Source organism: Pelodiscus sinensis, chromosome 1 (genome assembly GCF_052426305.1).
Source record: "Pelodiscus sinensis isolate ZL-2025 chromosome 1, ASM5242630v1, whole genome shotgun sequence".
In the NCBI taxonomy this organism is placed as follows: Eukaryota; Metazoa; Chordata; order Testudines; family Trionychidae; genus Pelodiscus; species Pelodiscus sinensis.
The window spans coordinates 62761402-62789323 of NC_143052.1; the positions used below are offsets into that span (position 1 = coordinate 62761402).

At 41.9% G+C, this 27922-nt stretch overlaps 1 protein-coding gene across 1 annotated transcript in view; it reads right to left on the bottom strand.

Annotated features, from left to right (window-relative positions):
• The window catches only part of GNS (glucosamine (N-acetyl)-6-sulfatase), a 35480-nt gene extending 16436 nt beyond the window's left edge, over positions 1–19044 (bottom strand). The window contains exons 1-8 of the mRNA XM_075931046.2: positions 18719–19044; positions 16555–16614; positions 15634–15840; positions 14653–14718; positions 14099–14197; positions 6884–7051; positions 2621–2703; positions 195–313 (exon numbers count right to left, since the gene is read on the bottom strand). Of these exons, the coding sequence (XP_075787161.2) occupies positions 195–313; positions 2621–2703; positions 6884–7051; positions 14099–14197; positions 14653–14718; positions 15634–15840; positions 16555–16614; positions 18719–18958 (1042 nt within the window). The 5' untranslated portion in view covers positions 18959–19044. The remainder of the gene's footprint in view (positions 1–194; positions 314–2620; positions 2704–6883; positions 7052–14098; positions 14198–14652; positions 14719–15633; positions 15841–16554; positions 16615–18718) is intronic.
• Positions 19045–27922: the final 8878 nt, after the last annotated feature.

The window sequence follows — 27922 nt, forward strand, 5'->3', positions numbered from 1 at the left end:
TTAGGCTCAGAACATCACATTATAAACTCTGTAGATGGGGGATGGCACTGTCGGATTGCAATCAATTCATTTAGCTTCATAGCACTGAGAAATACTGGTATTGTCTTCATTTCACAGATGTAAACAGGGATAGAAGCCAAGGAACTAAGATTTCATCAACAGTTTGTAGCAGAACAAAGGATAAGTATATTTACCTGTATGGAAGCCATTGTCTGAGGTATAAAAAATATAAGTGTTATCTAGCTCTCTGAGCAATTCCAGTTTCTTCACCAGTTTCTCTATCAGATCATCTACTGACAGTAGTGTTTGCCATCTATATAGGAGCAAAAATTGTTCCAAATTAAGTGTTTAGTATTAAATTGTGAATGGGCATTTATATTAAACTACAAATCAATTGGGACTTCTGTTATGTACGTAGGCATCTCACATCTATCACCATCTACTCTGAAAACAAACCAAATATATAGCAAGTTCCATTTTAATGTCTAAGCTGCAGTCATTTTAAAAGAGACACAGCCTTATGTTTAGTCTTATTCTGCTTTTACTCTGTAGTGCCTGAAAGGTCAAAATGCAGATTGCATTTAATCTTATCAAGAAGTAGCCATAGACCATTTCTAAAGTAATGCAAACTAGCATGTTAGTATCAGAGCGTTCTTTTGCAAGGTCACAACTTTATAAAAGCAGAACTAAAGTGTTCCTAAAAAGTATGGTCATGCTGATTTAATTTGTATTGTTGTCATACTCCCTTTTCTTCTCCCTCTTTCTGCCTTTTTCTCTTCAGCATCTGAGAAGTGACTTGTAGCTCACAAAAGCTTATGCTCCAATACCCTAATAAATGTATTAGTCTTTAAAGTGCCACTGGACTCCTTGTTGTTTTTGCTGAAACAAACTAACAAACATATTTTAAACAGTTTCTATAAGAAACTGAACAAAGTAGAGTAGCAAGGTCTATCCACTTCTTTATATTCCTCCCACAGTTCCATGATCCATTAATTTTGAAGCCTGCAAAACCTCTCAAGCTACTGGCCATCTTCTCAGCAAGCAGATCTCATGATAGAAACAGTGATATGTTTAATTACAAGACTAGTACATCTTCACAAAGTGCTTAGATTCAGGTTAACCAGTCAGATTTTCTTCTTGGGTTCTGAGGTCTCCCAACATACATTCAGTATTTGATTTAACTGCATAATTTTACCTGCATGCCAGTAATGACTGTAAAACTAGCTCTGAGTTTCTCTTCTGCAAGATAGCAAATTTTACCCTGTCAACATGTCCAAAATAGTCCTATTGTTTAAAGTTTTGTTAGCACTTGTTTTGTAACTTATTATTAGAATTTAGCTTTATTTTCAGTCTTTGGTATAAAAAAAAAAAGAGACTAAAAAGCTTATTTAATTTACACATTAGCTATGTCTTCATATTGTTAGAGAACAGCATTAGCTGCTGTTGCCATTTGTAATGCATCAGGAATTAGTAACTGAAAAGTGCCCAAAATCTCCTTCTACAGAGAGGCTATCCAAAAATCCTATAAGGATAACCATTATACAGATCAGCTGTGAAAACAGGTACGCAGCTATCTTCATGACGAGTGAACTCAAAGTAAGGTTGTACTGAGATTCTTCGACAGTGAATTGTGGAAGAACTGAGCTATCCTTCTGAGACAGAGGGGGAACTGTAAAAAGGCACTGGAGGACCATCAGAATTTAGCCTTCATCATCATTGAAAAGTGTACCACTTATCAGCCTAACAAAAAGGAGAACCTGGGCTCTACCTCACAGTTACAGTTATGCCAGCTAGCGCCAGCTGAAAGCACCATTCAACTTGGGTGAGAGGTGAGCCTGAGTATGGGAACAACACCTAGATGACAACTTCAGCTAACTTTGAAGATGACATATATGCCCAGGGGCAGCTCTGTAATGTTTTAGATACTCTTTCTTCCACCACCTCTAGTAACAAGTTCTTCTACTTGTTCATTTTTTACTTTAATTTGCATTCTAGAGAAAGTGCAGCTTAAAGAACCCTAGTTCCTAAGTTTCAATTATTTATACTTGTTTTTTTAGACAAAAAACTCCTCCATCCTATCTGAATTCAATGGGACTGCTCCAGGGAAAAGAACCTTTATTATTGACAACAATGTACAAAGAAGAGAGAACAGACTCAGATCTAAGGATAGTTGGCTAGAGGATCTAGACGGTAAGTTATTTTCTAATTTGTTAACGAAACACATTTCATATGAAAGTCATAGTAGGAATTCATTCTCTCAATGTCTTAAAAAAAACTAGATTAGATCATATTCTTTCAATCTGTTCATTCTGTGTGTGGGAATAGATTTTACAGTCTCACACACTAGAAACAGTAAAAGAATGAACAAGACTTCCTATACCTCTGTATGATAAATGAGAGTAACAGGTAGATACAAGAACTATCTCTGGTCTAGCATATGAGTCTGCCTAGTGAAAAAGGTAGGGGGCATGACTCTACAGGCAGCATCCAAAGAACTGCTATAAGGAATTTAGCTCTTATGGTTAAACCTATTACACACTTCGAATAGCCTCATTTATTAGCCCCTGGTGCTTAGTCTTGTCAGCAATCTTATTAAATGTTCTCAAGCAGCAGTTCCTACCTTTTCCTAAAAGCATCATCTAGAAACTGTATTGAAGAATTAGTCATTGGAGTCTTTGCTTGTCTTATTAGCCAATGCTTGTTCTGAAAGAGAACACATGAAGATTAGCACAGAAACATAAAAACGAGTTGTAAAGTGTTAAAACTTTACAGAATTATTAATTGCAACAGCAATAATTTATGACTGAAGTATTAGTATTAGAATATCAGAGTAACCTGCTATTTTAATAACAGTTCAGGTGGGAGTTAGACCCAATCTTCTTCTTCAAGCTGTGACTTGAGAACTATGACTGCAGGACAGTGTAAATGTCTGCTCAGTTTGAGAAGGACTCCATCAGATATATTTATATGGTATTTAGGAGCAAGCCTCCCAGTTTGGGTCCACAGACTTCGGCTAGCAGGACTTGAACTAACATGCAGACATTGAAAGTCCTGCTACCAGATGTCTGCAGAAGTATTTGTTATTTTTTAACAGCAGTACAAGGCTGAGAATCACTACCAGCTGCAGCATAGATATACCCGCAGGGGGCAGAAGTGCCTGGGAATCACTTTAATGGACTAGGAAAGAGAACTGTTGAAGGAGCTCTGCCTGGTAAGATCTGGAAAGGATAGCTGTTGTCTGGGGAAGATTCTCTGGACTGAGACCAGTGATGAATCTCTCTCTACCTGTTGGAAAGCCAGGAAACAGTACTGCAGGGGAGTAGTGGAGAAATGCTAGAAGAGGCCTAAGAGATCACCACCACAATAAAAAAAAGCCTAGGATAGTGGAGCAGAGTATTTTGGGGCTTAAAAGGTTTTTTGACACGACCTATTAAAGGTGATGCCCAAAATCCCTGCACTGAAGAAAAAAACAAAAAAACAAAACAAATGACAACAGTCCCTGCAATCAGAACAGCGGGTAGACCCTGGTACAAGGCAAAAAAGGAGAAGACAGGCACTTTCAGCAGGAGACCATCAATGACCTTCCAAAGGGTAAAAGGATTTTTATAGCTTTTCACTTGGACTTAACACCCCAGAAGGGGAAGGCCTCCTGCTCTGACCAAAAGGTCAAACCACCTTTCCAGATAGACTATTTTTTCAGAGGAGAGAAATTGAGGAAGTAATCATGCATCTGACTGGGACAGGCAAGTCACACATTCAAGCAGTCAGAAACACCAATCAGAACTGTGCTAGTAGCTATACAAACACAGGAAGAAAATTAACCCCCAAAACTTCCTAAGTGAAGGGGATCCCCCCCAAAAAATCAAGTGTATAAAAGTCATGTATATTTACACTTTCAATTTTAAGGTGTAAAACAACAAGTAATCAAGTCTGCCAATCTTGGTTATCCCAATGTAAGCCTGAATTTGGCTTGAGCACGGTCTTCTCAGTGGTAGAACTTGGCCTTTGCAATTCACTTCCTTAATTTCACAGGCTGTTAGACAACCTAAATTCTTTGCAAAATACAGGACTATGTAGCACTTTAAAGACTAACAAGATGGTTTATTAGATGATGAGCTTTCATGGGCCAGATCCACGGGTCTGGCCCACGAAAGCTCATCATCTAATAAACCATCTTGTTAGTCTTTAAAGTGCTACATAGTCCTGTATTTTGCTTCAGCTACACCAGACTAACAGGGCTACATTTATATTACTATTCTAAATTATTTGCATGAGTCATGTAAGTATGACTATTTCACTTCCCCATTTCTTCCACGCAGACTGGGGAGGGTTTGGTGCTGGGTAGAACTAATTAATCCAATTTGTCATTAAGTTCAATTGTGTGTAGCACTCATATGCCTTAGTCAATTGTTCAGACTATTAATTTAAATTAAGCACCTACATGCTTGAGATTTACTCAAGCAAGAAAGATGACTTAGGATAACACCAAATACCCAGCCTGCAATTATAGTTGACCCAAGAGAATTAACAATTTATTAAGGAGCTGGAAGTAGTTTTTTCCTGCAATACGCTGTTCTTTCTAGTCTTCTCTCTCCAAACTAGTTATGAATTCAGGCCACATTTACAAGATTATTACTGAATTTAACTGTGCTTCAATTAGCCAATAGTGAGGCCTCATAACACCTTACTGCAAATTAAAGGAATAGACTATTATGGTTCTGCCAACAAGCATGACTGTTGAGGACCGCAAGTAGCTGTCTCAGTTCAGTCTGTAGCTGAGACTAGGCTATGTCTACACTACAGCCTATGCTGGCAAAATTTTTGTCACTCAGGGGCATGAATGTTCCACCCCTCCAAGCGACGTAAATTACACTGGCATAAGCACTGATGGGCACAATGCTAGGTCAATGAGGTTGCAGCAGTGGGCTTTTTATGGCAACAGGAGAGCTCTCCCTCATCAGCATAGAGCGTCTTCATCAGATATACAGCAGCTTATAAACTGCATTGATACCACTGTACCACTACAGCACTGCATGTATAGCCATGGCCTAACATTTCCTTCCTCCACAGATGGGTAATCCTCAATACTTACAATTGGAAGTACTGTAAGCATCAAGTATTAAACATCTCTGTTTTTTCTTGTGCATTATGCTGCTATGCAGTCAAGTGCAGACACTTTTACCTTTGCTCTTCATAAGCAGTCAACTCCCACACTATTACCCAATCATTTCGGCTGTATTTTTAAGCTGATCGCTGTCCAGATAATCACTTCTATCTTATTATTTTTAAAGCACCTAACTACTGCAGTACCTAAATTTCAGATACAACTAAGGATCCTTTTATGGAAAAAAAAATGGAGATTCTGCTTCCTGGTTTAGATACTTAATTTAGGATAAGTCATTGTCTTCCTTTTCTATTCATGCCCCCACCACTATCATAGGACTTGCAAAAAAACTGAGTTGTATATCATGCTTTCAACTGACTGCAAACTTAACTTTCTAATCTCTTCAAGCAAAGAGTTCCATGATCTACAGCCTGTTATCTGTTTGCCCTGGTCTCCATCAGTCACAATAGCTCCAGTGCACACAGATGTCACTGGGTTGCAAACAGGAAGGCAGTCTGAGTTTCCATCTAGCCTCCTAACCATATTCTGATTTGGTTCAAGATCTTGGTCTAGATCTCAAACCAAATCAGAACTGAAAGCGTATCTTGGCCAAATAAAGCCTCAAGAAGGCATCAAGATGTCTTATTAGCTGCAATTTGTGTGACTTCTTCCTCAAGCCACAGGTAGAATAAGCTGTGAACATCTGGTATGGAGCTGAGCACGTGAATTACTTTGGCTAGCTTTTCAGATAAGAATACTACAATCTCTTAGCTAAAGTGAAAATAATTTGTCCCACTCATTATCCATGTATTTTATAACAACTACTAATTCAATGAGTCTGACCAAAACTGCAAACTACCTTAATAACTGAAAAGCAAATATTCAAGGAGGTCAGGTCGTTGCTCACTTTCTTCAACTGTTTTCGTCTTACCCCTGGTTTGACTCCTACTGAAATAATTGCTTCCCACTTACATTAACTTCATGTGCTGTGACACCCGGATGGTGCCACTATGTCTGCTTATGTGCTGAAGGGATGATAAAACTTGATGTCAACAGCATTTAGTGGCATTGAGACCTGTGATTCATGACTTAATCAAGAGGCCTTCTAACTAGCTTGATAAAAATTGAGGACTAGGGACAGTTTTGCATTAAAAAGGGAGCAATATGAGTTTCTATGTTAGAGATAGCAGGGCTCATCAATATCCACTTCGAGTGGGCACTTGACAAAGCAACTTAAGGCATTTCCTCGATGTGAAACCTATTTAAGGTGCCACTAACTGAACAAGCTGGCAGGCTCTGGAAGCATATCATAAGAGCTTATAAGTGAGTGCAAGACATTCTACCAGAATAAACTTCTTAATGGTTTGGAAGATGAAGGTGAAATTTCAGTAAACTTAGTAACAATCATAATTTCTATTCTACTGTATAAATTCACTCAAAAATTGTAATACAAAAGTATGTAGAGATGAGTGTTTATTTTTGAAGGTTAGCATAACCAGTTTCCTATCACCAATAAGATTAGAAAAAATCAAGTTTTTAAAATGATTGTGATCTTAATCTCAGATGCCCCCCCATCAGATTTTTTCCACATAAGAATTGAAAGATTAGATCACAATCCTTTAAAAAAAAAAAAAATGCCAAAAATAGATGAGCAACAGCATAACATTAACCCATTCTTCTCACAACTTCTACTTCAATGTTATACATGCAAGTTAGACTGATCTAATTATTGCCCCCAATTAATGTAGTTATTATTTGGATTCTTGTAAATAATCTTACCTTTCCGTGAATGTTAAAATTGCTGTTTCTAGGTGCACTGACATTTTGGAAGCTCTTTTTATATTGAGGAGCAGGTATCCAGGGAGAGTGTGGTGCTGGAGTGGAGATCATCATGAAGAAAGGTTCAAAGTTAGATTTATATTCCAAGAAATCCAAGGACATGTTAGCCTGCATACACAAAGTTAGTGGTTTAACAACTCTCCAACACCAGTCATAATAAATTCTAATGTTAAACTGAGAAAACAGTCCAAAAAGTTAAGACTAGAAGAGTATGAATATAAGTAGTACTTGCACTCTATTTTACAATCTCAATTGTACTTCTACAAGTATTTGAAGTAGCAACTTACGGTAAATCAAACCCAAGTGTCGGAGTTATTTATAAAGCCTATTTCAACATAAGAGGTCTTTTGTCCCTCACACCTCTAATTGCCAGTATGCCTTGGACCTTCATGTCATTCAGACCTGGAGAGCTTGATGTAAAGAATAACTCAGATGTATTACCTTGTTCTGTTGACAGAGCTCACTTTCAAACTCTGCCTTCGCTGACATTTTTATTCATATTGTCAAGTACAATTCCATTTCATACCCTTCCTAAATCTTTCTACATTTCAGGGGATGTAGGATGCAGACCTTGTATGTCAGATAGGAATCTAGCAGTTTGACTGTCTTCTGAGAACTTTCTGCTGGTCAAGGTTTCAATCCCTGCTCTACTGCTGCCAACTTAATTGTTATGGCCAATCGCATAAAGCAATAGGGTATAGCTTGAAGCTTCTTTCACTTGTGCTGCTCCATTTGATGTCCATCACCTAGCCACTCATTGGAATACTGCTTGTTCACTTAGCCTACACAGGACAGCAATTCTCACTATTCCTTTCAGCCCATTATTGTAGCCTTCCCTTTGCCAATTTTTAGAACTAATCTTTGTACGTGCACAGTTACCACATATCTCAGTTCTTCCCTATTCTAGTCTCATGTTTTCCCCTTCTGCCTGATTAATCACCCTGGTCTGGAGTAGGGATGTTAAATTGCAGTTATCTGACTAATAGTAGACTGTAGTCGATTCAAATTTGTTAAGGACTGCTCTGCAGAGATGCAGCCAGGTTAGATCCAGGAGCCAGCTTGAGCCAGGACAGAGTAGTTCAAACTTGTGCTGGCTCAGGGAGCTGCTCCAGCACCAGCCCATTTGCAATGGCCAGGGGTGGCCGTGGCCAGGGCCTGCTGCTGGTACAGTCCTTGTGCATGGCCAGCCCAGGCTGCCATGAATATGAGCTGCTTGGCGGCAGCAGCCCCTGTCTGCAGAGGGGCCCAGTTCCCTGCTGGGACCTCTGCGGACAAGGGCTGCTGCTGGAGCAGCCTCTGCCCATGACAAGACTCTTACAGCAGCCTCCTCTAACCCCCACTAGCTGCCTCTTAATACGCCAGTCAAGCTTATCAGGTAGTTAAATTCATCAGGTAGTTGACTACTTGCTAATATCCCTACTCTGAAGTGCTCTCTATTCTGCCTCTGAAGCAACGGACTCTTAAGAAAGCTATATAAATAGATGGCTTTTCTAAAATGGACAATAAGCAATTACAATCAATTATAGATTTTGTGGCTCACTGGTAATAAACCTGTATCACCTGCCTCCCACACAGAGCTTTCTCAAGCTGCTTGCTGTTCATTTAGCAGCCTATAGGACCAATGAAAGAGACAGTTCTTATACATAACAAGTGCTTCATTTTGCCTCTATACTGCCTGCCATATTAGCTTCTGTCAAACAGGCAAATACTGAAGCTATTGACAGAAGACTGGTGTTTGGCAGTTTGGTGCTACAGGTGACCATGTTAATAAATTGTCTTCTATGCAGGTCAGGACATTTCAAAATCCTCTGATATCTATGTAGTCAAGTGCTCGTTTGTAAGTCCAGAGTCCCTATTGTTTAATGGCCAAAAACAGCAAGCACCAACATTTAAGCCTTTTTCAGAATCGCTAACAGAGACAAGGTTAATTTGAAATATTTAATGTTAAATCACTAGCTATCTAGAGAAGAGAGCTTTCCTGCCCTGCTATACATTCTCAGGACAGTTCTCTATCGATACTGTGGTAAAATACTATATACATATTGAGTATCTTTGGTATTTCTAAACTGCATATCACTTTGGTAAATAAAGTATAGATAGAAATGATGTGAACGTGTACCCGTGTACACATTTAACTGATGAGCCTGGGCTCATAGTCACTGTGAGGGTTAACCACACAGTACCAGTTCCCGCAGAGCAGCCTGCTCCCCTCCTCCCACACACTGCTACTGCCTCTCACACAGAGGCAGCAGCACGTGGAAGGGGGTCAAGGCAGGGGTTGGTAGGGAGCTGGCTTGTAAACCAGTTCCCACAGAGCTGCCTCTACTACCACCTCCCCAAGAGACATCAGCGCAGGGGAAGTGGCGGAAGTAGGATCCTGTAGAAAAGCCATCTCCCTGTTAGCATCACCCTCCTCCTGCCCCTCTGTGTGTAAACGTGAAAGTTTCAGCAGTTACATGTTAACAAAAATAAACACATTGTAACATCCCTAATAGGTAGGAACTGAAGTACAAGTCAAATAAAAACCTTCCATTCAGTTACACCACGTGAAGGCAGACAACTAAAAAGTGACACATTTTGTAAGTTCTTGAATACAAATGCTAAAAGTCTGAACACCAAGATGGATGACCCTGAATACCTGGTATTAAATGAAGATACTGATATAAAAGGCATCACAGAAATCTAGTGGAATGACAAAAATCAATGGGACATGGCAAAAAAAAAAAAATGGAAGAGTAGATTGTGTTGGTGGGGGAGTGGCACTATGAGTCAAATATAATTAAAATCTTAAGTAAAAATCACACTCTCCCTCAGAATCTCCATGGAAGAAGTTCCATTCTTGACTAATAAGAGTCTAGTAGAAGGAGTATACTACTGATCACCTGATCAGGATGGTGATGGTCATTGTGAAAGTCTCAGAGAGATTAGACAGACTATAAATATATAAAATTAAATAATAATGCACCATTTCAGCTATCCCCATATTAATTAGGTACGTCACCAAGACCGAATGCAGAGATAATGTTTCTGGAGCAGCTAGTCCTGGAATCCACAAGGGAGAAGCAGATCTTACTTAGTTCTAACTCTTTGACCAGATTCTGTTGTGAATATAACAGAACTACTCAGTAATAGCAACCATAATACAATAAAGGCTACATTATCTTGCACTGAACCAACTGGAAAGCTCTATAAACCAGCACTTCTAATCTTCACAGACAGTCTAGTTGACATGAGGTCAGCAGGTGGTATGTAACTTCTCACTTAAATCAGTCTTTGTGCCAGATGACTGGAGGATAGCTAATGTGGCACCAAATTTTTTTAAGACTCCATAGGAGATCCTGCAACCTCAGGCTGGAAAGCCTAATTTCAGTACCAGACAAATAGTTAAGCTACCAAAAAGAACAGAATTATCAGACACAGATGAACACAAGTTGTTGGGAAAGAGTCGACACTGCTTTTGTAACGGAAAAGCATGCCTCAGTCTCTTAAAATTCTTTGAGGGAGAATGGAGAGGAGTAAATAACAGTGCCCCCCAGAGATCTTTACAGGAGCCGATGCTATTCAACATATTAGTAAATGAGCTGTAAAAAGGAGTGAGTAAACAATAAAGTGGCAAAGATTGCAGATGATACAAAAGTTATTTAAGATAGTAAAGTCCAAAAGAAGATTGCAAAGAGTTAGAGAGTTCACAAAACTGGGTGTCTGGGCAAGAAAATGGCAGACAAAATTCAGTATTGGTAAGTGAGAAGTACTTGCATATTGAAAAACAATCCCAAATACACATATCAAATCACTCAAGTAAGATCTTGGAGTTAATGTGGCTAATTCTCTGAGAGCATCTGCTTAGTATGCAGCAGCAGTCAAAAAACCTAAACACAATGTCAGGATGCACCAGGAAGGGGATAAGATAGTAAACATCACAATACCCCTATATAAATCTTCTGGACACCCGCTAAGGATGTTAGATATAATTTAATTTAATAACTGTGTAACCTCAAAGATTTTGTGCGGTTACATGATTATTCGATGGTCTGGGGGTCCCTCCCAGCGCAGATGGGCTCCTTCCTTCTGTATCAGAGGCAGCAGTGCTGAGCGGCAACAGCTTTTGTCTGTAGAGGGCCCAAGCTCCTCAGAAACGGGGCTGCTCCAGCATCCCATCTGCCTCCTCCCACGCTGCTGCCTCTGTATCAGAGGCAGCAAGGGAGGGAGGAAGGAAGGGGGAAAAAAGAGAGAAGGGGAAGCGTATGTAGTCATTAGGATTAACGGATAAGTCCAGGCTTATTGGTTAATCATTTACACAACTATACACCAACATCCCTACCACCCACACTTTGAATATTCTTTGCAGTGCTGATCACCCCATAAAAATATATTTATATTTATGGGATATGAATGGTTAACTGATGGGGGCTGGAGTGACTCCTGGGCTGCTCCAGTTCCATGGAGCCAGGCACGGGCGATGGGCAAGGGATACCGCTGCTCCAGTTCAGCTGGGCTGGAGCTGTCCCCCTCCCATCCCGTTTAATCAGTTAACCAGCTAAACAATTAATACACATACAGCATTACATACATATACATAAAATGGAAAAGCTTCAGAGAAGTGCAGCAAAAATTATTAAGGGTATGTACGGACAGCTTATCTATGAAAAGAGATTAAAATGACTGGGACTGTTCAACTTGGAAAAGAGATGACAAAGGGAGAACATGATAGAGGTCTAGAAAATTGTAAGTGGTGCAAAGAAAACGAATAAAGAAATGTTGCTTGCTCCCTCATAATACAAGAAACAGAAATCACCCAATGAAATTAATAGGCAAAAGGCACAAAACAAACAAAAGGAAACACTTCTTCACAGAAGGCACAGTCCACTGTGGAACTTGTTCCCAAGAGATGTTGTGAAGGCCAGAAGTATTACTCTGGTAAAAAAAAAAAAAAGTAGATACGTTCAGGAGAACAGGTTCATCAATGGCTATTAGCCAAAATGGTCAAGGTATATCAAAATGCAGGACAATGTAGCACTTTAAAGACTAACAAGATGGTTTATTAGATGATGAGCTTTCGTGGGCCAGACCCACTTCCTCAGATCAAATAGTGGAAGAAAGCAGTCACAACCATATATACCAAAGGATACAATTAAAAAAAAGTGAACAAATATGAAAAGGACAAATCACATTGCAGAACAGAAGGGGGATGCGGGGGGGGGGGGTGGGAAGGGGGAGGAAGGAAGGTAAGTGTCTGTGAATTGCTGATATTAAAGGTAGGGAGAGTGGGATGTTTGTGAGTTAATGGTATTACAGGTGATAATTGGGGAAACTGTCTTGGTAATGGGTGAGAAAGTTCAAAGACTTGTTAAGTCCTTGTTGGCAAGTGTCGAATTTTAACATGAATGACAGTTCAGAGGATTCCCTTTCAAGTGCAGATGTAAAAGGTCTTTGTAGCAGAATGCAGGTAGTTAAGTCATTTAGAGAGTGTCCTTTCTGGTTAAAGTGGCACTTAGTGGCACTTTAACCAGAAAGGACACTCTCTAAATGACTTAACCACCTGCATTCTGCTACAAAGACCTTTTACATCTGCACTTGAAAGGGAATCCTCTGAACTGTCATTCATGTTAAAATTCGACACTTGCCAACAAGGACTTAACAAGTCTTTGAACTTTCTCACCCATTACCAAGACAGTTTCCCCAATTATCACCTGTAATACCATTAACTCACAAACATCCCACTCTCCCTACCTTTAATATCAGCAATTCACAGACACTTACCTTCCTTCCTCCCCCTTCCCACCCCCCCCCCCCCCCCGCATCCCCCTTCTGTTCTGCAATGTGATTTGTCCTTTTCATATTTGTTCACTTTTTTTTAATTGTATCCTTTGGTATATATGGTTGTGACTGCTTTCTTCCACTATTTGATCTGAGGAAGTGGGTCTGGCCCACGAAAGCTCATCATCTAATAAACCATCTTGTTAGTCTTTAAAGTGCTACATTGTCCTGCATTTTGCTTCAACTACCCCAGACTAACACGGCTACATTTCTATCACTAAGGTATATCAAAGCCTTTGACTGTCAGAATCTAGGACTGGCATGACAGGAAATGGATCACTTGATAGTTTCCCTGCTCTGTTCATTCCCTTTGAAACATCTGGAATTGGCCTCTGTCTGAAGACAGGATAATGGGCTAATTGGACCATTGGTTTCACCAGGATGACCATTCTTAAGTTATTATGCTAAACAGCTGTTTGTCGAAACCACATATCTAGGTATACTGTAACATACAAAAACAAATGAGAGTTAAGTAAAAACTCAGGCTACGTCTAGACTACATGCCTCTGTCGCCAGAGGCATGTAGATTAGGCTATCAGACATAGTAAAATGAAGCGGCGATTTAAATAATCGCCGCTTCATTTAAATTTACATGGCTGCCGTGCTGAGCCGACAAACAGCTGATCAGCTGTTTGTCGGCTCAGCGCGATAGTCTGGACACGCGGGTGGCGACATCAAAGGTATTTGTCGACCACCCAGGTAAGCCTCCTGGGATGAGGTTTACCTGGGTGGTCGACAAATACCTTTGATGTCGCCACCCGCGTGTCCAGACTATCGCGCTGAGCCGACAAACAGCTGATCAGCTGTTTGTCGGCTCAGCACGGCAGCCATGTAAATTTAAATGAAGCGGCGATTATTTAAATCGCCGCTTCATTTTACTATGTCTGGTAGCCTAATCTACATGCCTCTGGCGACAGAGGCATGTAGTCTAGATGTACCCTTCATTACAACTGTTTGCTCAAATGCCGCATATTCTCATAGATCTTAAGCCAAATTGCCATTTCACAGGTTGGTAGCCTGAAGTACTTGTTCTAAATGGAAGTCAGTGACCTACCAATCACCAGTATTTTGGCCAAGAACTCTGAACTACCACTGAAGTCAGCGTTCACCAGCAGATCTGGCCATTGGCTAGCAGGTATTTAACCTAATTTCATCTTCCTATATTTGCATATACAAGCTTGCCTTTTTTAAACAAAAGCTGGAATCTTGTTTCACTGGTTATGCACAAAGTAATAAAACACCAACATTAGGCAATATCCATTCAGAAATACAACCAGGCATAAGGTAGTGTTTGGTCACAAATGGAACAGTTAGTGCAGCTGTTCTGATATTTCTTACCAGTACATCTGTGAGGTAATCTACACTGTAGTTCTCACCATGCCTTCGTGCTTTTCCATTTACTGAAAGAGTGTAATTATAGTACTTTGAATTTTTTTCCTATGAAAGAGGGGAAAAAGGTATCACTTATATCGAAAGATAAAAATCTGTTTCACTGATCACTTTACATAAACCAAGTTGTCTGCAAATATTTGTCAAACATGCTTTTATCAAGCAATGTGTCCTATTTAAGTATCTGCAGTATGTGCGCTGCAAAAAGCTTACAGGTTTTGTCTTTCATAAAACCAAAATGCTTTTACACTATAATAATACAAGCTTTTCTTTATTGAAGTTTGGTTTTCAGATACTTCTCTTCACTTAAAAGAACTCATCATTAACATTAGAAGCTTCCATACAAAGCTGAGAAAATGAAACATTAAGAAGGAAAGAATTTCCTCTTTTTTTAAAACAGGAACATGCAAAAAACAGACCAGTTCTTCTATTCAGCACAATTAAGCTAGATTTATTTTTGTAAAGTATCTACAACTAACTATTTAATAGGAGCTACCACATACCAAAGCATACCAAAAACTCCATCCAGGAGGAACGTGGCCTATTCCCCCTGCATCTTCGGCGCCATACTGAAAAGAAAAAGAAAGTGACCCATTAGAGTGTCAGATGTGACTGGAATAGAAGCTATCTTTAGTGGAGGTTTAAGTGCATTTCTGGCTGCTGTGGAAGAAAACAAAGACCCAGTTCTAATCACAAACACACACTGACTTGCTCGACACACAAATCCTCCTACATTAAAAGGTTGCAAAGTCAAGCAATATCAGATGTATTAATTTTATCCCCTTCTAAATCCAAACTGTGCAATGAACTATACAAAGGTCCTGCAGAAAATATACCAGCATTATGTTGTCATGTTAAAGACTATGCATAATCAAATGCACATATAGTATAAACCTTAACTCTGTTATTGCCTAACTTTTGAATGCTCGACTTTGCAAAATGTTCTTTTAATTAAGTAGTTTCTAAGTTTTAATTAAAAGGGAAAAGTTAGTTGTATGCAATTTAACAGCTCCCTTCAACCACAATATGCATGTAGTGGAATCTAAATGGTAGGGAATTCTGCATGGCTCTCCTTTTCTTCTCATCCTTGCCAGAAGAAGGAACTCATGTCCATGTACTGCTATGATAGGGGAAAACTCTAATTACAGAAGCCCAGCTCTCCTACATCCCGAATATAATCCTTAAATCCTAGTACCCCTGAAGTAGAGTACTAAACTCTTAAAACTATTGGTTTTCTCAAGACTACCTGTTAAATGACTTCTGATATTTTGGCCAAATTAGGCTGAGAAAAGTTAGGTTGCATGTCTTATTTCTTCCATTCCCTTAACAATTCTGAGAATTTTTTTCATAAAAAAATAAAATAAGATTTTTAAATATTATAAGTTTTTTTAAACTACAAAAATAAGGACTAAGACTTTATTTCACAAAGTTATCTTCAGTATAAGCAATTCAGGAGTGTCACATCCAATATAAGTAAGGTATACCTCATTCAAATACTTCCCAGCATAAAATGTTTGATAGCCACACATGGACTTGAGGAGAGCTGGGAAGGTATACGGTTCCTGTATCTTCTGCCATGATTTGCTACTGCAGTTTCCCTCCAGAGTGTTATTGACAACATGATGATTATGTGGGTACTTTCCTGTTAAGATGCTAGCTCTGCTGGGACAGCACAATGCACTGGGCACATACTGGAACACAGAATGGAAAAAAGTAAGTTGTAAATCGAATCTTTGAAAAAAAAAAATCTAGTTTTTAGACAATAGCAAAAGACATTAAAAGTTATGCAGATAAGTCACTCACATCACATCATTGAAAGTAATCTATTTAGGCATACAGAAGTACAACACAAATATTTCTTTAATATTAGAGATTGCATCTGGAATTAGGTTTATATTTTCTGTTGCGTTTACAATTTGGAAAATGTATGTTATACAACAGGCAGCATCAGTTATTTGAGAATGAACATTTGTTTAATTTTTACTTATTGTAACAATTCCAATAAACAAAAATGGAGAACTGTTAATCAATTTTCAAACCTGTAAAGAGGTAAATCTGACAGATTTCTTTATTAGCTTATTGATAAACCTTTCCAAACATATTTTTAATTTTGTTTTGTTGCACTGGTAACTTGCAATGAATATTTTTAGGAAGCAAAACGTTCCATCTCAGGCTCAAAATCTGAAATGGGTTAATTGATGTTGGGTTCTATTCATCCCTTACAACAGGAATGAAACTGGTCCCTTGTATTCACCATATTTTTAAGAAGTTGAAGCTAAACCTACTTCAGAGCCAAGTTAGAGTTTTTTTTTTTTAAATATCATTATAACCTCAGGTATTTAAATTACAATAGCTTCAATAAATACATGCCTCTGAAAGTTACAGAAGTCAATGTCAACACTTACTGCATTTGAGAAGCTTATCCCCATCTCTGCAATGAGGGCACTGGTTTTCTTTAGTGGTGTCTGTAACAGAGGGAGTACATAGTACAATGAGCTAATAACATCTGGATACCGAGACGCTGATGTGCTATCAGCAAGTTGATTTTCATTTGAGGCAACTGCAAGTTGATTTTCATTTGAAGTGTTTACAGAGTACTGAGCAGCACAGTATTTAGGCACGGGCAAGATAAAAACCAATGCCTCCATTTCTTTACAGTGAAACTTCAAATACTACATCTAAACTGCAAAGCTAAAGTTATCAAAATTCTTGGTTTACTTTTTGAAAATTTTGACAGAATTCTTCTATTAAATAATTACTAGTGGGCTATGTCTAGTGCTTACTATACTTGCCAACTTCTCTCTCTGTAGCTTTTGCGGTCAGAGAGCATGAGAGTGTGATGATGTCATTTGGTCGCCTGGTAGGAAAAACTTTTTTATATATAGAGAGAGTAAGATATTCTATTTAATGTTTCCTCATTCAAATGAATTGACTAGATATAATTTTTTAGTAAGAATTATGATCTTTGTTTTAAAAATGACCCTTTTCATCCTGGAACCAGACTGCTACAATCTCAGTGTGAATTGATTCCTCATATGAAATTAGTGAAGCAGTCTTTCGAGACGGTCAAGACTCATTAAAACCAACCAGCCCAGGCGTAATATTTACTTCCTCCCCCACTCTCTCCCCCCCCCCCCCTGGAAAGAAAATCCTGACATTTTACTCTATCAAAATAGGTACTCAAACTGGAGCAAGTAGAATTTAAAGAGTAGAATAAAATGAGTCTTCGGGGATCTTTGAAATAAATGTGCTTTAAGTAACTAACATTTATAGTTTAAGTTGTGGCAACTGATAAGTCAGAGGACTTATTTCTGCTTTAATAAAGATCCCTTCAATGGACATAGTGACGCACTCAACATCTCAAGTGAAAAATTACATACAGATAGGATAAGTGACCCTGCGTGCTAAACACTAAATACATAGCAAAATCATGTGTGTATTGGTGCTGGTCAGTTTAAGACAATCAATTACATGTTTACTACAGAAAAATAAAGTTAAAACTAATGAATCCATGCTTGTCTCATGCCAGGGCAAGGTTTAAAGAACAGTATCAATCCTGGTCATAAATTCATCCTCAGCCCAATAAGGAGGGGAAATTCAAATTACTGTATTTCTATTGTTAACATTTAGCACTGTGAACTAGGGAGAGGGAAACGATTTTCTTCATTGCTCGACTAGTGTGAGGGGGTGGGGGAGAGAAGCTAGGAAAAATTATGAAGAGTCAAGGATTTTTTCAAGGGTTTAATCCAAAACACTGTGAACAAGAATTCCTTCATGATAAATCTCTTGAACATGGATAATTAAGTGTAAAAGTTCTGAATGCCCTAATTCTCTTGCAAAAAAGCACAATATACATTTTACTTCATTTTTTTCTTGCGAACAGAGGGAATGTGCACACCAAAATGAACTATGTTGCCTTTCTGATAAACTTTCTCAACATCTGCTGTACAATTAACCCTTCATGATGGAGCTGAATGAACCATACCTAAGCCACGCTTGCAATAACCCAATGAAGCACGGCTTCATGAAGGCATTGGCGGAACTAAGAGCCACTTACACATCAACCTGGCTGACCCGACGGACTGTCTAGAGAAGAACTGACACTCAGTCTGTCTCATAAAGCAGCGCCCAAGCCAAACACCAATCTATCGGTCAGGGACGCTGCGCGGCCCTTCTCCTTACGTGAAAGGCGACATCCCGCCCCCAGACTCGCACCCGAGGGAGCGGAGGAAGTGGCACCGCTTCCAAACACCTGTTTTGCAGCGACATACCCTCTTCATGATGGCCTGGGCTGAAGACGCTTTTCGCAGGAGCCCCGCGGCCAAAGCGGCCCTGGGTACCGGAGAGATCTTTCCCCGCCCCTGCACCCGAAGAGGCGTCTGCCCCGCGGAGCCCCGCACAGCGCCCCTCACCCCGGGTCCGGTCAGGAGCACACGCTGCCGCGCCCCGTGGGGCTGCCTCACCCGCCCGTGACAGCCGGGGCAGCACCCCCCCCCCCCCAATCCCAGGCCCAGGCGTGGGGCCGGGCCCCAAGGCGCGCTGCGCCCCGGCGGCAGGGAAGCCGGTTACCATGCCGCCCAGGCAGACATCCTGGTCATCGGTGAGGATCAGCACCACGTTGGGCTTCTGCGCCCCGCGGGCCCCGGCCGCCTGCGCGCGGCTCAGCACCAGCAGCGAGGCCAGCGCCAGCCCCCGCAGCGCGGCAGTGGGAGACATCGCGCAGGAGCCGAGCGCGGCAGACTCCGTCCCGCGGCTGCCCCAGACAAGCGCAGAACGAAACCGACTGGAGCAGCGCCCCGCCCCCGGCATATGACCAGGCAGCGCAGCAGGCGCTGTCACGTGACCGCGAAGGCTTCAGCTGCGGCCTTGGCCGCGAGGGGAGCAGATTGCCCCGCCCCCAGCTTCGCTTCCACCCTCCTCAGCCAGCCCCGCCCCAGTCTCACTCCCATCCACTCAGCCCAGCCCCTGCCTCCTCAGCCAGCCCCGCCCCCAGCCTCACTCCCATCCACTCAGCCTGCCCCGCCCCCAGCCTCACTCCCATCCACTCAGCCTGCCCCGCCCCCAGCCTCACTCCCATCCACTCAGCCTACCCGCCCCCAGCCTCACTCCCATCCACTCAGCCCAGCCCCGCCCCCAGCCTCACTCCCATCCACTCAGCCCAGCCCCTGCCTCCTTAGCCAGCCCCGCCCCAGCCTCACTCCCAACCACTCAGCCAGCCCCTGCCTCCTCAGCCAGCCCCGCCCCCAGCCTCACTCCCATCCACTCAGCCAGCCCCTGCCTCACTTCAGTCTCCTTTTGAACATGCAAGGCTCTGCATTCAGCATGTGGAGTGGAAATACATCAGCTACACAAAGAAACTTGCAAAGATCCAAAAAAACATCATCTTATTCAAGTGCAAACAGACAGACATCATGGCTACGTCTACAGTGGCATGATTTTCCGGAAAAGCTTCAAACGGAACAGTTCTCCGTTATAAGTATTTCCGGAAAAAGTGCGTCTACATTGGCATGATGCTTTTCCGGAAAAGCACTTTTTCCGGAAAAGCGTCTGTGCCAATGTAAACGCGCTTTTCCGCAAAAAAGCCCCGATCGTCATTTTTGCGATCGGGGCTTTTTTGCGGAAAAGAAATCTGTGCTGTCTACACTGGCCCTTTTCCGGAACAGTTTTCCGGAAAAGGACTTTTGCCCGAACGGGAGCAGCATAGTTTTTCCAGAAAAGCACTAATGATTTTACAGTAGATCGTCAGTGCTTTTCCGGAAATTCAAGGGGCCAGTGTAGACAGCTGGCAAGTTATTCCGGAAAAGCAGCTGATTTTCCGGAATAAGTGGCCAGTGTAGACACAGCCCAGAGGTAATGGACTGAGGGTGAATAACAATCTTCCTACCCACAGACTACAGCCAGAGATTATGCCACCTTCTCTCAAAGAAACTCAGAACCACCTAATCAGCATACGATACAACAAACCGAAGAAAATCAAGGAAGAGTTCTCAACATTAGAAACTCTCATAATAAACCAAGCTTCCACACACACTTCCTCTTGGCCAGACTTTATCAAAACCCAGCAAGGCACCTACAAGGATTATTTCATCACCCTTCAGAAGAAAAAGGAAAAATAACTGTGCAAACTCCTACACACCTCAAGATCTCTCATTCCCAGTACTTTCAACTCATCTAGCAATATTATCAACCGTTCCAAACACACTCTTAGCCTGGCAGAGGAATCTGTCCTGTCTCAAGGACTCTCCTTCTCCCACCACCACAAATATGATTCAGTTCTGTGGAGATCTGGAAACCTATTTTTGCCAGCTTTGCCTAAAGCAGTGGTCACCAACCAGTATATGGTACATCTTGGAGCCTCTGACAGATGATCCTGACTAGTTTGGCTGGGAGGCTATCAAGGGCTGGCCCTGCTTTTTGTGCAGGGTGGGGGAGATAGTGGCAAGAGGGTGCTGATATCACTCTGTCCTCCTCCCCTGTACCCCATCTTCATATAGTGAGGAGGGCATGGCCTTGGCGAAGGAGTGGGGCAGGGACAGGGCCTCGGAGAAGTGGCAGAGCCCGGGTATTTGGGTTTGAGGTAGATCCTGGACTGAGTTAAATTCAAAAAGTGATTTTGTGCTTAAAAAGGTTGGAGACCACTGGATTACAAGCTACCAGGAACACCAACCCTAATGACACCACTGCAGACCTGGTCACAGAGCTCTGCGACTTTGTCCTCACTCACAACTATTTCTGATTCATAGACAATTTATATCTTCAAGTCAGCGGCACAGCCTTGGGCATCGCATGGCCCCACAATATGCCAATATCTTTATGGCTGACCTTGAACAACGTTTCCTCAGCTCTCCCCCTCTAGCACCTTTACTTATGCTACATGGATGACATCTTCATCATATGGACACATGAGAAAGAGACCCTTGAAGAATTTCACAGGGATTTCAACAACTTCTACCCCACCATCAACCTCAGCCTGGATCAGTCCACATGAAAGATCCATATCCTTGACACTACAGTACAATTACATGACAGACACATTTCCACCACCTTATACCTGAAGCCTACTGACTGCTACACTTACCTTCATGCCTTTAGCTTCCATCCAAGATGCATTTCTCAATCTATTGTTTATAGCCAAACCCTAAGATACAACTGGATTTGCTCCAATCCCACAGACAGAGACAAACACCTACATGATCTATATAGAACATTCTTAAAATTGAAATACCCACCCGGAGAAGTGAAAAAACAGATCAACAGAGCCAGAAGAGTACCCAGACATGAACTATTCCAAGACAGGCCAAGGAGGGGAAACAACAGAATACCACTTGTCATCACCTACAGCCTACAACTTAAATCCCTCTGAAGCATTATCAGCAATCTACAACCTATCCTGGAAAATGACCCCTCACTCTCACAGGCCTTCGGGGAAAGGCCAATCCTCGCCTACAGACAACACCCTAACCTCAAACAAATTCTTTCCAATAACCATGCCACACATCTCTATCATAATCTTCCAGGAACCCACCCGTGCAATCAGCCCCAGTGCCAACTCTGTCCACACAGCTACCCCAGCAATTTCATCACTAGACCCAACCACATCAGCCACCAACTCAGAGGCTCATTTAACTGCACATCCACTAATGTGATCTATGCCATCAAATGCCAGCAATGCCCCTGTGCCATGTATATTGGCCAAACTGGACAGTCTCTACGGGAAATAATTAATAGATACAAATCAGATATCTGAAAAGGCAACTCCCAGAAACTTGTTGGAGAACATTTCAACCTGCCTGGGCTCTCATTAATGAATCTCTAAGACACCACGTTGTTTCAGGCCAATTCCACAAGCCAAATACACAGGGAATCCTTGAAACTTAACTTTATTTACAGGTATGGGTCCTATCACAAAGGTATGAATAAAGACATTACCTGTCTAGAAGGCTACCTTCTACATCCTAATGACTTAAAAAAACAAATAATGGGTACGTAAGAACAATTTCATAGAATCGTAGAGTCATAGAATACTAGAACTGGAAGGGACCTTGAGAGGTCATTGAGTCCAGTCACCTGCCCTCATGGCAGGCCCCAGTACTGTCTAGACGAATGTTTCCCAGTTTTATTTGGCCACGGAACCCTTTAAAAAATAAAACTGTGGGGGGAAACTGGTTGACCAAAAAAAAAAAAAAAAGCCAGCGGTGGCTGCTTGAAAATGGCGGCCCTGGGTGGCTCTGGGGGTAGGGAGGGAGTGATTGGGTTCTCACAGAACCCTTGGGTTCTCACAGAACACTTCACGGAATCCCGGGGTTCCACGGAGCACTATTTGGGAAACACTGGTCTAGACCATCCCTCACGGATGTCTATCTAACCTGCTCTTAAATATCTCCAGAAATGGCGATTCCACAACCTCCCTACACAACTTATTCCCCTGTTTAACCACCTGGACAGGAAGTTTTTCCTAATGTCCAAACTAAACCTCCCTTGCTGCAATTTAAGCCCATTGCTGCTTGTCCTATCCTCAGAGGCCAAGGAGAACAATTTTTCTTCGTCCTCCTTGTGACACTCTTTTAGATACCTGAAAACTGTTCTCATGTCCCCTCTCAGTCTTCTCCTTTCCAAGCTAAACAAGCCCAATTCTTTCAGTCTTCCTTCATAGCTCATGTCTAGACCCTTAATCATTCTTGTTGCTCTTCTCTGGATCTTCTCCAATTTCTCCACATCTTTACTGAAATGTGCTAAGAACTGGACACAATACTCCAACTGAGGCCTAATCAGGAGAGCAGAGTGGAAGAATGACTTCTCGTGTCTTGCTCACAACACTCCTGTTAATGCATCCCAGAATCATGTTTGCTCGTTTTTCAACAGTATCACAGTGTTGACTCACACTCTCTATCAGCTTCATGTAACAGGAATACTCTAATTGACTCCTCCCCCCCCCCCTTTTCCCTTCCTTCTCTTCCCCCTTCCCCTCTTTATTTTGGAACTGGACCTTTAATAACTCTATTCATCTGAAGAAGTGGGTTGTGTCCATGAAAGCTCATGAGATCATCTACATGTTTTGTTAGTCTTTAAGGTGTTGCTAGACTGTTGTTTTTTAAGTTTTTCCAGTTACAGACTAACTCAGCTACCCCTCTGAAGCTTTCCATCACCTCAGCCAGTACCTGCTTCCTTAGCTGGCCCTGCCCCCAGCCTCTCATCCATCCCATCAGCCAGCTCCACCTCAGCCTCCCTCCTATCCCCTCAGCCAGCCCCTGCCTCCTCAGCCAGCCCTGCCCCAAGTCTCACTCCATCCCCTCAGCCAGTCCTTGCCTCTTCAGTCAGCCCTGTCCCTCTCCCACCCTGCCTGACCCCACATCACACCCAGCCAATCAACCTGGCCAGCCCAGGTGAAGTCTACTCATTCACCTGCCATACTTCTGTCCCCAAACTATCCCACCCACCACCACTGCTCTCCTCATAGATGGCTTCCAGATGCAACATGTAGCCCTGGGATTACTCAAAGTGCAGGACCTACAACAGCCATCCCAAACAGACGTATGGATGGGGCAGCTTTGGCCTGGGTTCCTGACATATACTCCTTCAGACATAGGGTGACCAAGTGTTCTGATTTTATAGGGACAGATCCGATATTTGGGCCTTTGTTTTATGCATGTGCCTATTATCCCCACCACTGTCCTGATTTTGCACACTTGCTATCTGATCACCCTATTCAGAGCTTGGGACTCTGTTTAGGCAGCCCTGTCTTATGTACCCACATTTGGTGTCACCCTGCTGGGACGTGATCAAAAAAGGATGTAAGTCCAGCACATCCACCACAGAGCCAGTAATTGCCTCTACAGCATCACTATACTTTGCACTGTTGACGCTCCATGCTTCAGGCCCACACAGCCATTTGTGCATACTAGGTAAAGCTAGTAGCTGGCCTGTACTGAGCCAGTGGATCTTTTTCATAAGGATAACACCATACGCCGGCCTGGGATGCTGGGATTTCTCTCTTTGTCCCCAGGTATTCACCTTGTGACTTACTGTCTGATATGTTGCGTTCCAATGGTTCCAATTCAAGTAAAATAGTAGCTGTGAGAGTTCATCTCTAATTTTTCTGCCTGGTTCAGAGTTTTATAATGCTACCCCTCAGTGCAGTATCTGACACATTACATTTAAAACAATAAAAATAGCAAAGTCCCTAATGGATGTCATGGAATCTGTGACTTCTCTTTTGAGGGTAAAAAAATTGTTCATGGCAGATTATTATTTTTATTTTTTGGGTTAATTGATTTTTGTTTCTCAATTTTGGTCTTATTTGCTTGTTGTTTTAAATTTTGTTATAATACCCAAATGTGTCCTTTGATAATTAAAGAGCTTCTATCATAATTATGAGTTTGCTGCTTGCTATTCTATTTTACTCTGGTTTTTATTTTGCTCGCATCACAAAAGTGTCTGAACACTTTCTACTAGTGCATTAAGCAATGTAAACAATATCTGTCACGTGACATATAATCTAGTATTTTGTCTTGGTAGCTCTTTTATTTTAAGGTGTACATGCCACTGCAAAATTCATTTTGGTAATAGGTAATGCTAACAACCTTCCTTTCAAAGGTGATCCAGAGGGTGTGACGTGTCATCAATTGCTTATCTTCTCTGAGGAATTCTAAATAGGAGCTATGTGAGATTCCTGCAGGTAGAATTAGCTCTTGTGATTATACATATTGTTTGAGTGGGAGGATGCCATTTTCTATTTGGGATCCCACTAAATGCAAGTAAGTTGAAAGGACTGTGATATCTAGTGATAGTGGTTTTAGTGAAGGAAAAGTGGATGTGTATAGCTCCTAATTCTGCCTTTCAACTGAAGGAAGAGATAAAGTGGAAGATGTAACACCTTTCATTGGACCAACTGCTGCTGGTAAAAGAGACAAGCTCTATGTAGCTTGTGAACTTGTCTCTTTCACCAACTGAAATTGGTCAAATAATATTACCCACCCACCTTGTCTCTCTAATATCCTGGGACCAACACTGCTACAAAAACACTACAAACAACTAGTTGAAGGAAGACATTGGCAAAAAATCCTACTGTTTTCAATGGGAGCTGGCATGGGTTTAAATAAAAAGGGCATGTCTACATGCAGAAATCTAACAGCATAATAGTACTGGTACCCTGGTATACCAGGATAATTATAGCATTACAGATATACCAGTATAATTCTTGAAGACACCCTTATTTCAGAATAACCATAACTAAGGCTAAGATTATGTCATGGAGCCCACGGAAATCAGAGGATAGAAGTGAGCTGTAATTCACAAAAGCTTATTCTCTAAGGCTGTGTCTAGACTGGCAAGTTTTTCCGCAAAAGCAGCTGCTTTTGCGGAAAAACTTGCCAGCTGTTTACACTGGCCGCTTGAATTTCCGCAAGAACACTGACTTCCTACTGTCTGAAATGAGTGCTTCTTGCAGAAATACTATGCTGCTTCCGTTTGGGCAAAAGTCCTTTTGCACAAAGCTTTTGTGCAAAAGGGCTACTGTAAACAGCTCAGATTTGTTTTGCGCAAAAAAGCCCCGATCACGAAAATGGCGATCGGGGCTTTTTTGCTCAAAAGCACGTATAGATTGGCACGGACGCTTTTCCACAAAAAGTGTTTTTGCGGAAAAGTGTCCGTGCCAATCTAGATGCTCTTTTCCGCAAATGCTTTTAACGGAAAACTTTTCCGTTAAAAGCATTTGCGGAAAATCATGCCAGGCTAGACATAGCCTAAGGGTATGGCTACACTAGCCACCCTAGTTCAAACTAGGGTGGCTAATGTAGTCATTTGAACTTGCAAATGAAGCCCAGGATTTAAATATCCCGGGCTTCATTTGCATGTTCCCAGGCGCTGCCATTTTTAAATGCCCAGTAGCTTGAACTACCGGTCCGCAGCTACACGCGGCACGGGCAACGTAGTTCGAATTAACACTCTTAATTCGAACTACTGTTACTCCTCATTGCAGGAGGAGTAAAAGTAGTTTGAATTAAGAGTGTTAATTCGAACTACCTGGCCCGTGCCGTGTGTAGCCGCGGGCCAGTAGTTGGAGCTACTGGGCATTTAAAAATATTTAAAACCTGGGCTTCATTTGCAAGTTCGAATGACTACATTAGCCACCCTAGTTCATACTAGAGTGGCTAGTGTAGCCATACCCTAATGCCCTAATACATTTGTTAATTTTAAAATACCACTGGACACTGTTTTGCTGAAACAGATGACGGAGAATTTAATCCGAGGGTTCGGATGGGGGCCCAAAACCCCTACCAAATCAATTCCAGACACCCTTCTTAAGCAACCAGCTTTATTCAGGAATGCATTCCAGGGCAAAAACCTCCAGGATACTCAGGAGAAAAAAAAAGTTTCTGCAAAGTTTCTGCCAATGCCCAAACAAAAGGCAAGGTCTTTTGTACTTTCTTACATGGTAATTATCCCCCTTTTACTGACCACTTACAATTGCATGCATATACAGGTCATGCCCCTTTGCACCAAATTCCCTCCAATCATCATTTGTCCCCTCACTGTCATTTTGCAGGCCTTACAACAGGTTCAAACCAGTTTCACCTGTCCCCTCCTTTTGTATACCTGTGCTCAAGCACGTACCTCTTTACAAAGACCAGACTTTAACAGCAGGGGTCATATTGACAAAAGTTAAGTTTATCCTTCACAGACTAACACAGCTACATCTCTGAAAAGTGAACAGTGGTTCATTGCTGATCCCAATAAGGATTTTAAGAACTAGTTGACTAGTTGATTCCACTCCGCTTGCTGCCTCTATTAGATAAAAGCAGCAAAGGAAGGGAGAGGGGAAAAGGGCGTACTTCAAAGTGGCAGCACCACACAGCTGATCCCCAGCTCAGCTGTGCAGCGCTGCCCCTTTGAAATGCCAAAACGGCGTTCAAAGGGGTAGCGCTGCACAGCTGATCCCTGGCATTTCAAAGAGGGGTAATGAGGTGGTGTTTCAAAGCGGCAGCTGCTGCATGGAGCCCGGGGTCAGCTGGACTCCCCAGCTGATCCCGGGCTCCACGCAGCATTTTTGCAGAACCCAGGATCAAGCGGGGCGTTCTCAGCAGACCCCGGGTTCTGAGGAAATGCCACGTGGAACCTGCAGTCAGCTGGGGAGTCCCCAGCTGATCCTGGGATCTGCATGGCATTTCAAATCGGCAGCACAACATGGAGCCCAGCTCTTAGTCCCCCGCTGACTCCAGGCTCCATGAGGGCACTTCTACTTTGAAATGCACATGAGCCTCCGCTGAGGACTCTTGTACATTTCAAAGCTGGAATGCCCGCATGCAGCCTGGAGTCAGTGGGACTTCTCACTGGCCCTGGGCTGCACATGGACTTCCGCATTCCTCCTTTGAAATGTACAAAAGCCCCTACTGGGGCTCTTGTACATTTCAAAGGAGGAATGCGGAAGTGCGTATCAACTAGTCAAGTAGTTGATGGAAACTCCATCGACTACTCAACTAGTAAATTAACCTATATTTAACATCCTTAGATCCCAAAAGCACCCTAGTCAAAAGACAAGAAACAAAAGATGAAATAACTGCAGTTTTGCTAGGGAGTTTAGAGGCAGAGTTTGAAAAGGTCTGGATACACTGAACACTTAACATTCTTTAAACTTCTTTAAACTAAAATCCAAACTACCTGAATTTTAAAAATAAACATAAAAAAAGGATAAACTCGTAGGCTGTGTCTACACTGCACCCCTTTTCCGGAAAAGGGATGCAGATTAGACAAGTTGGAATTGCAAATGAAGCGGGG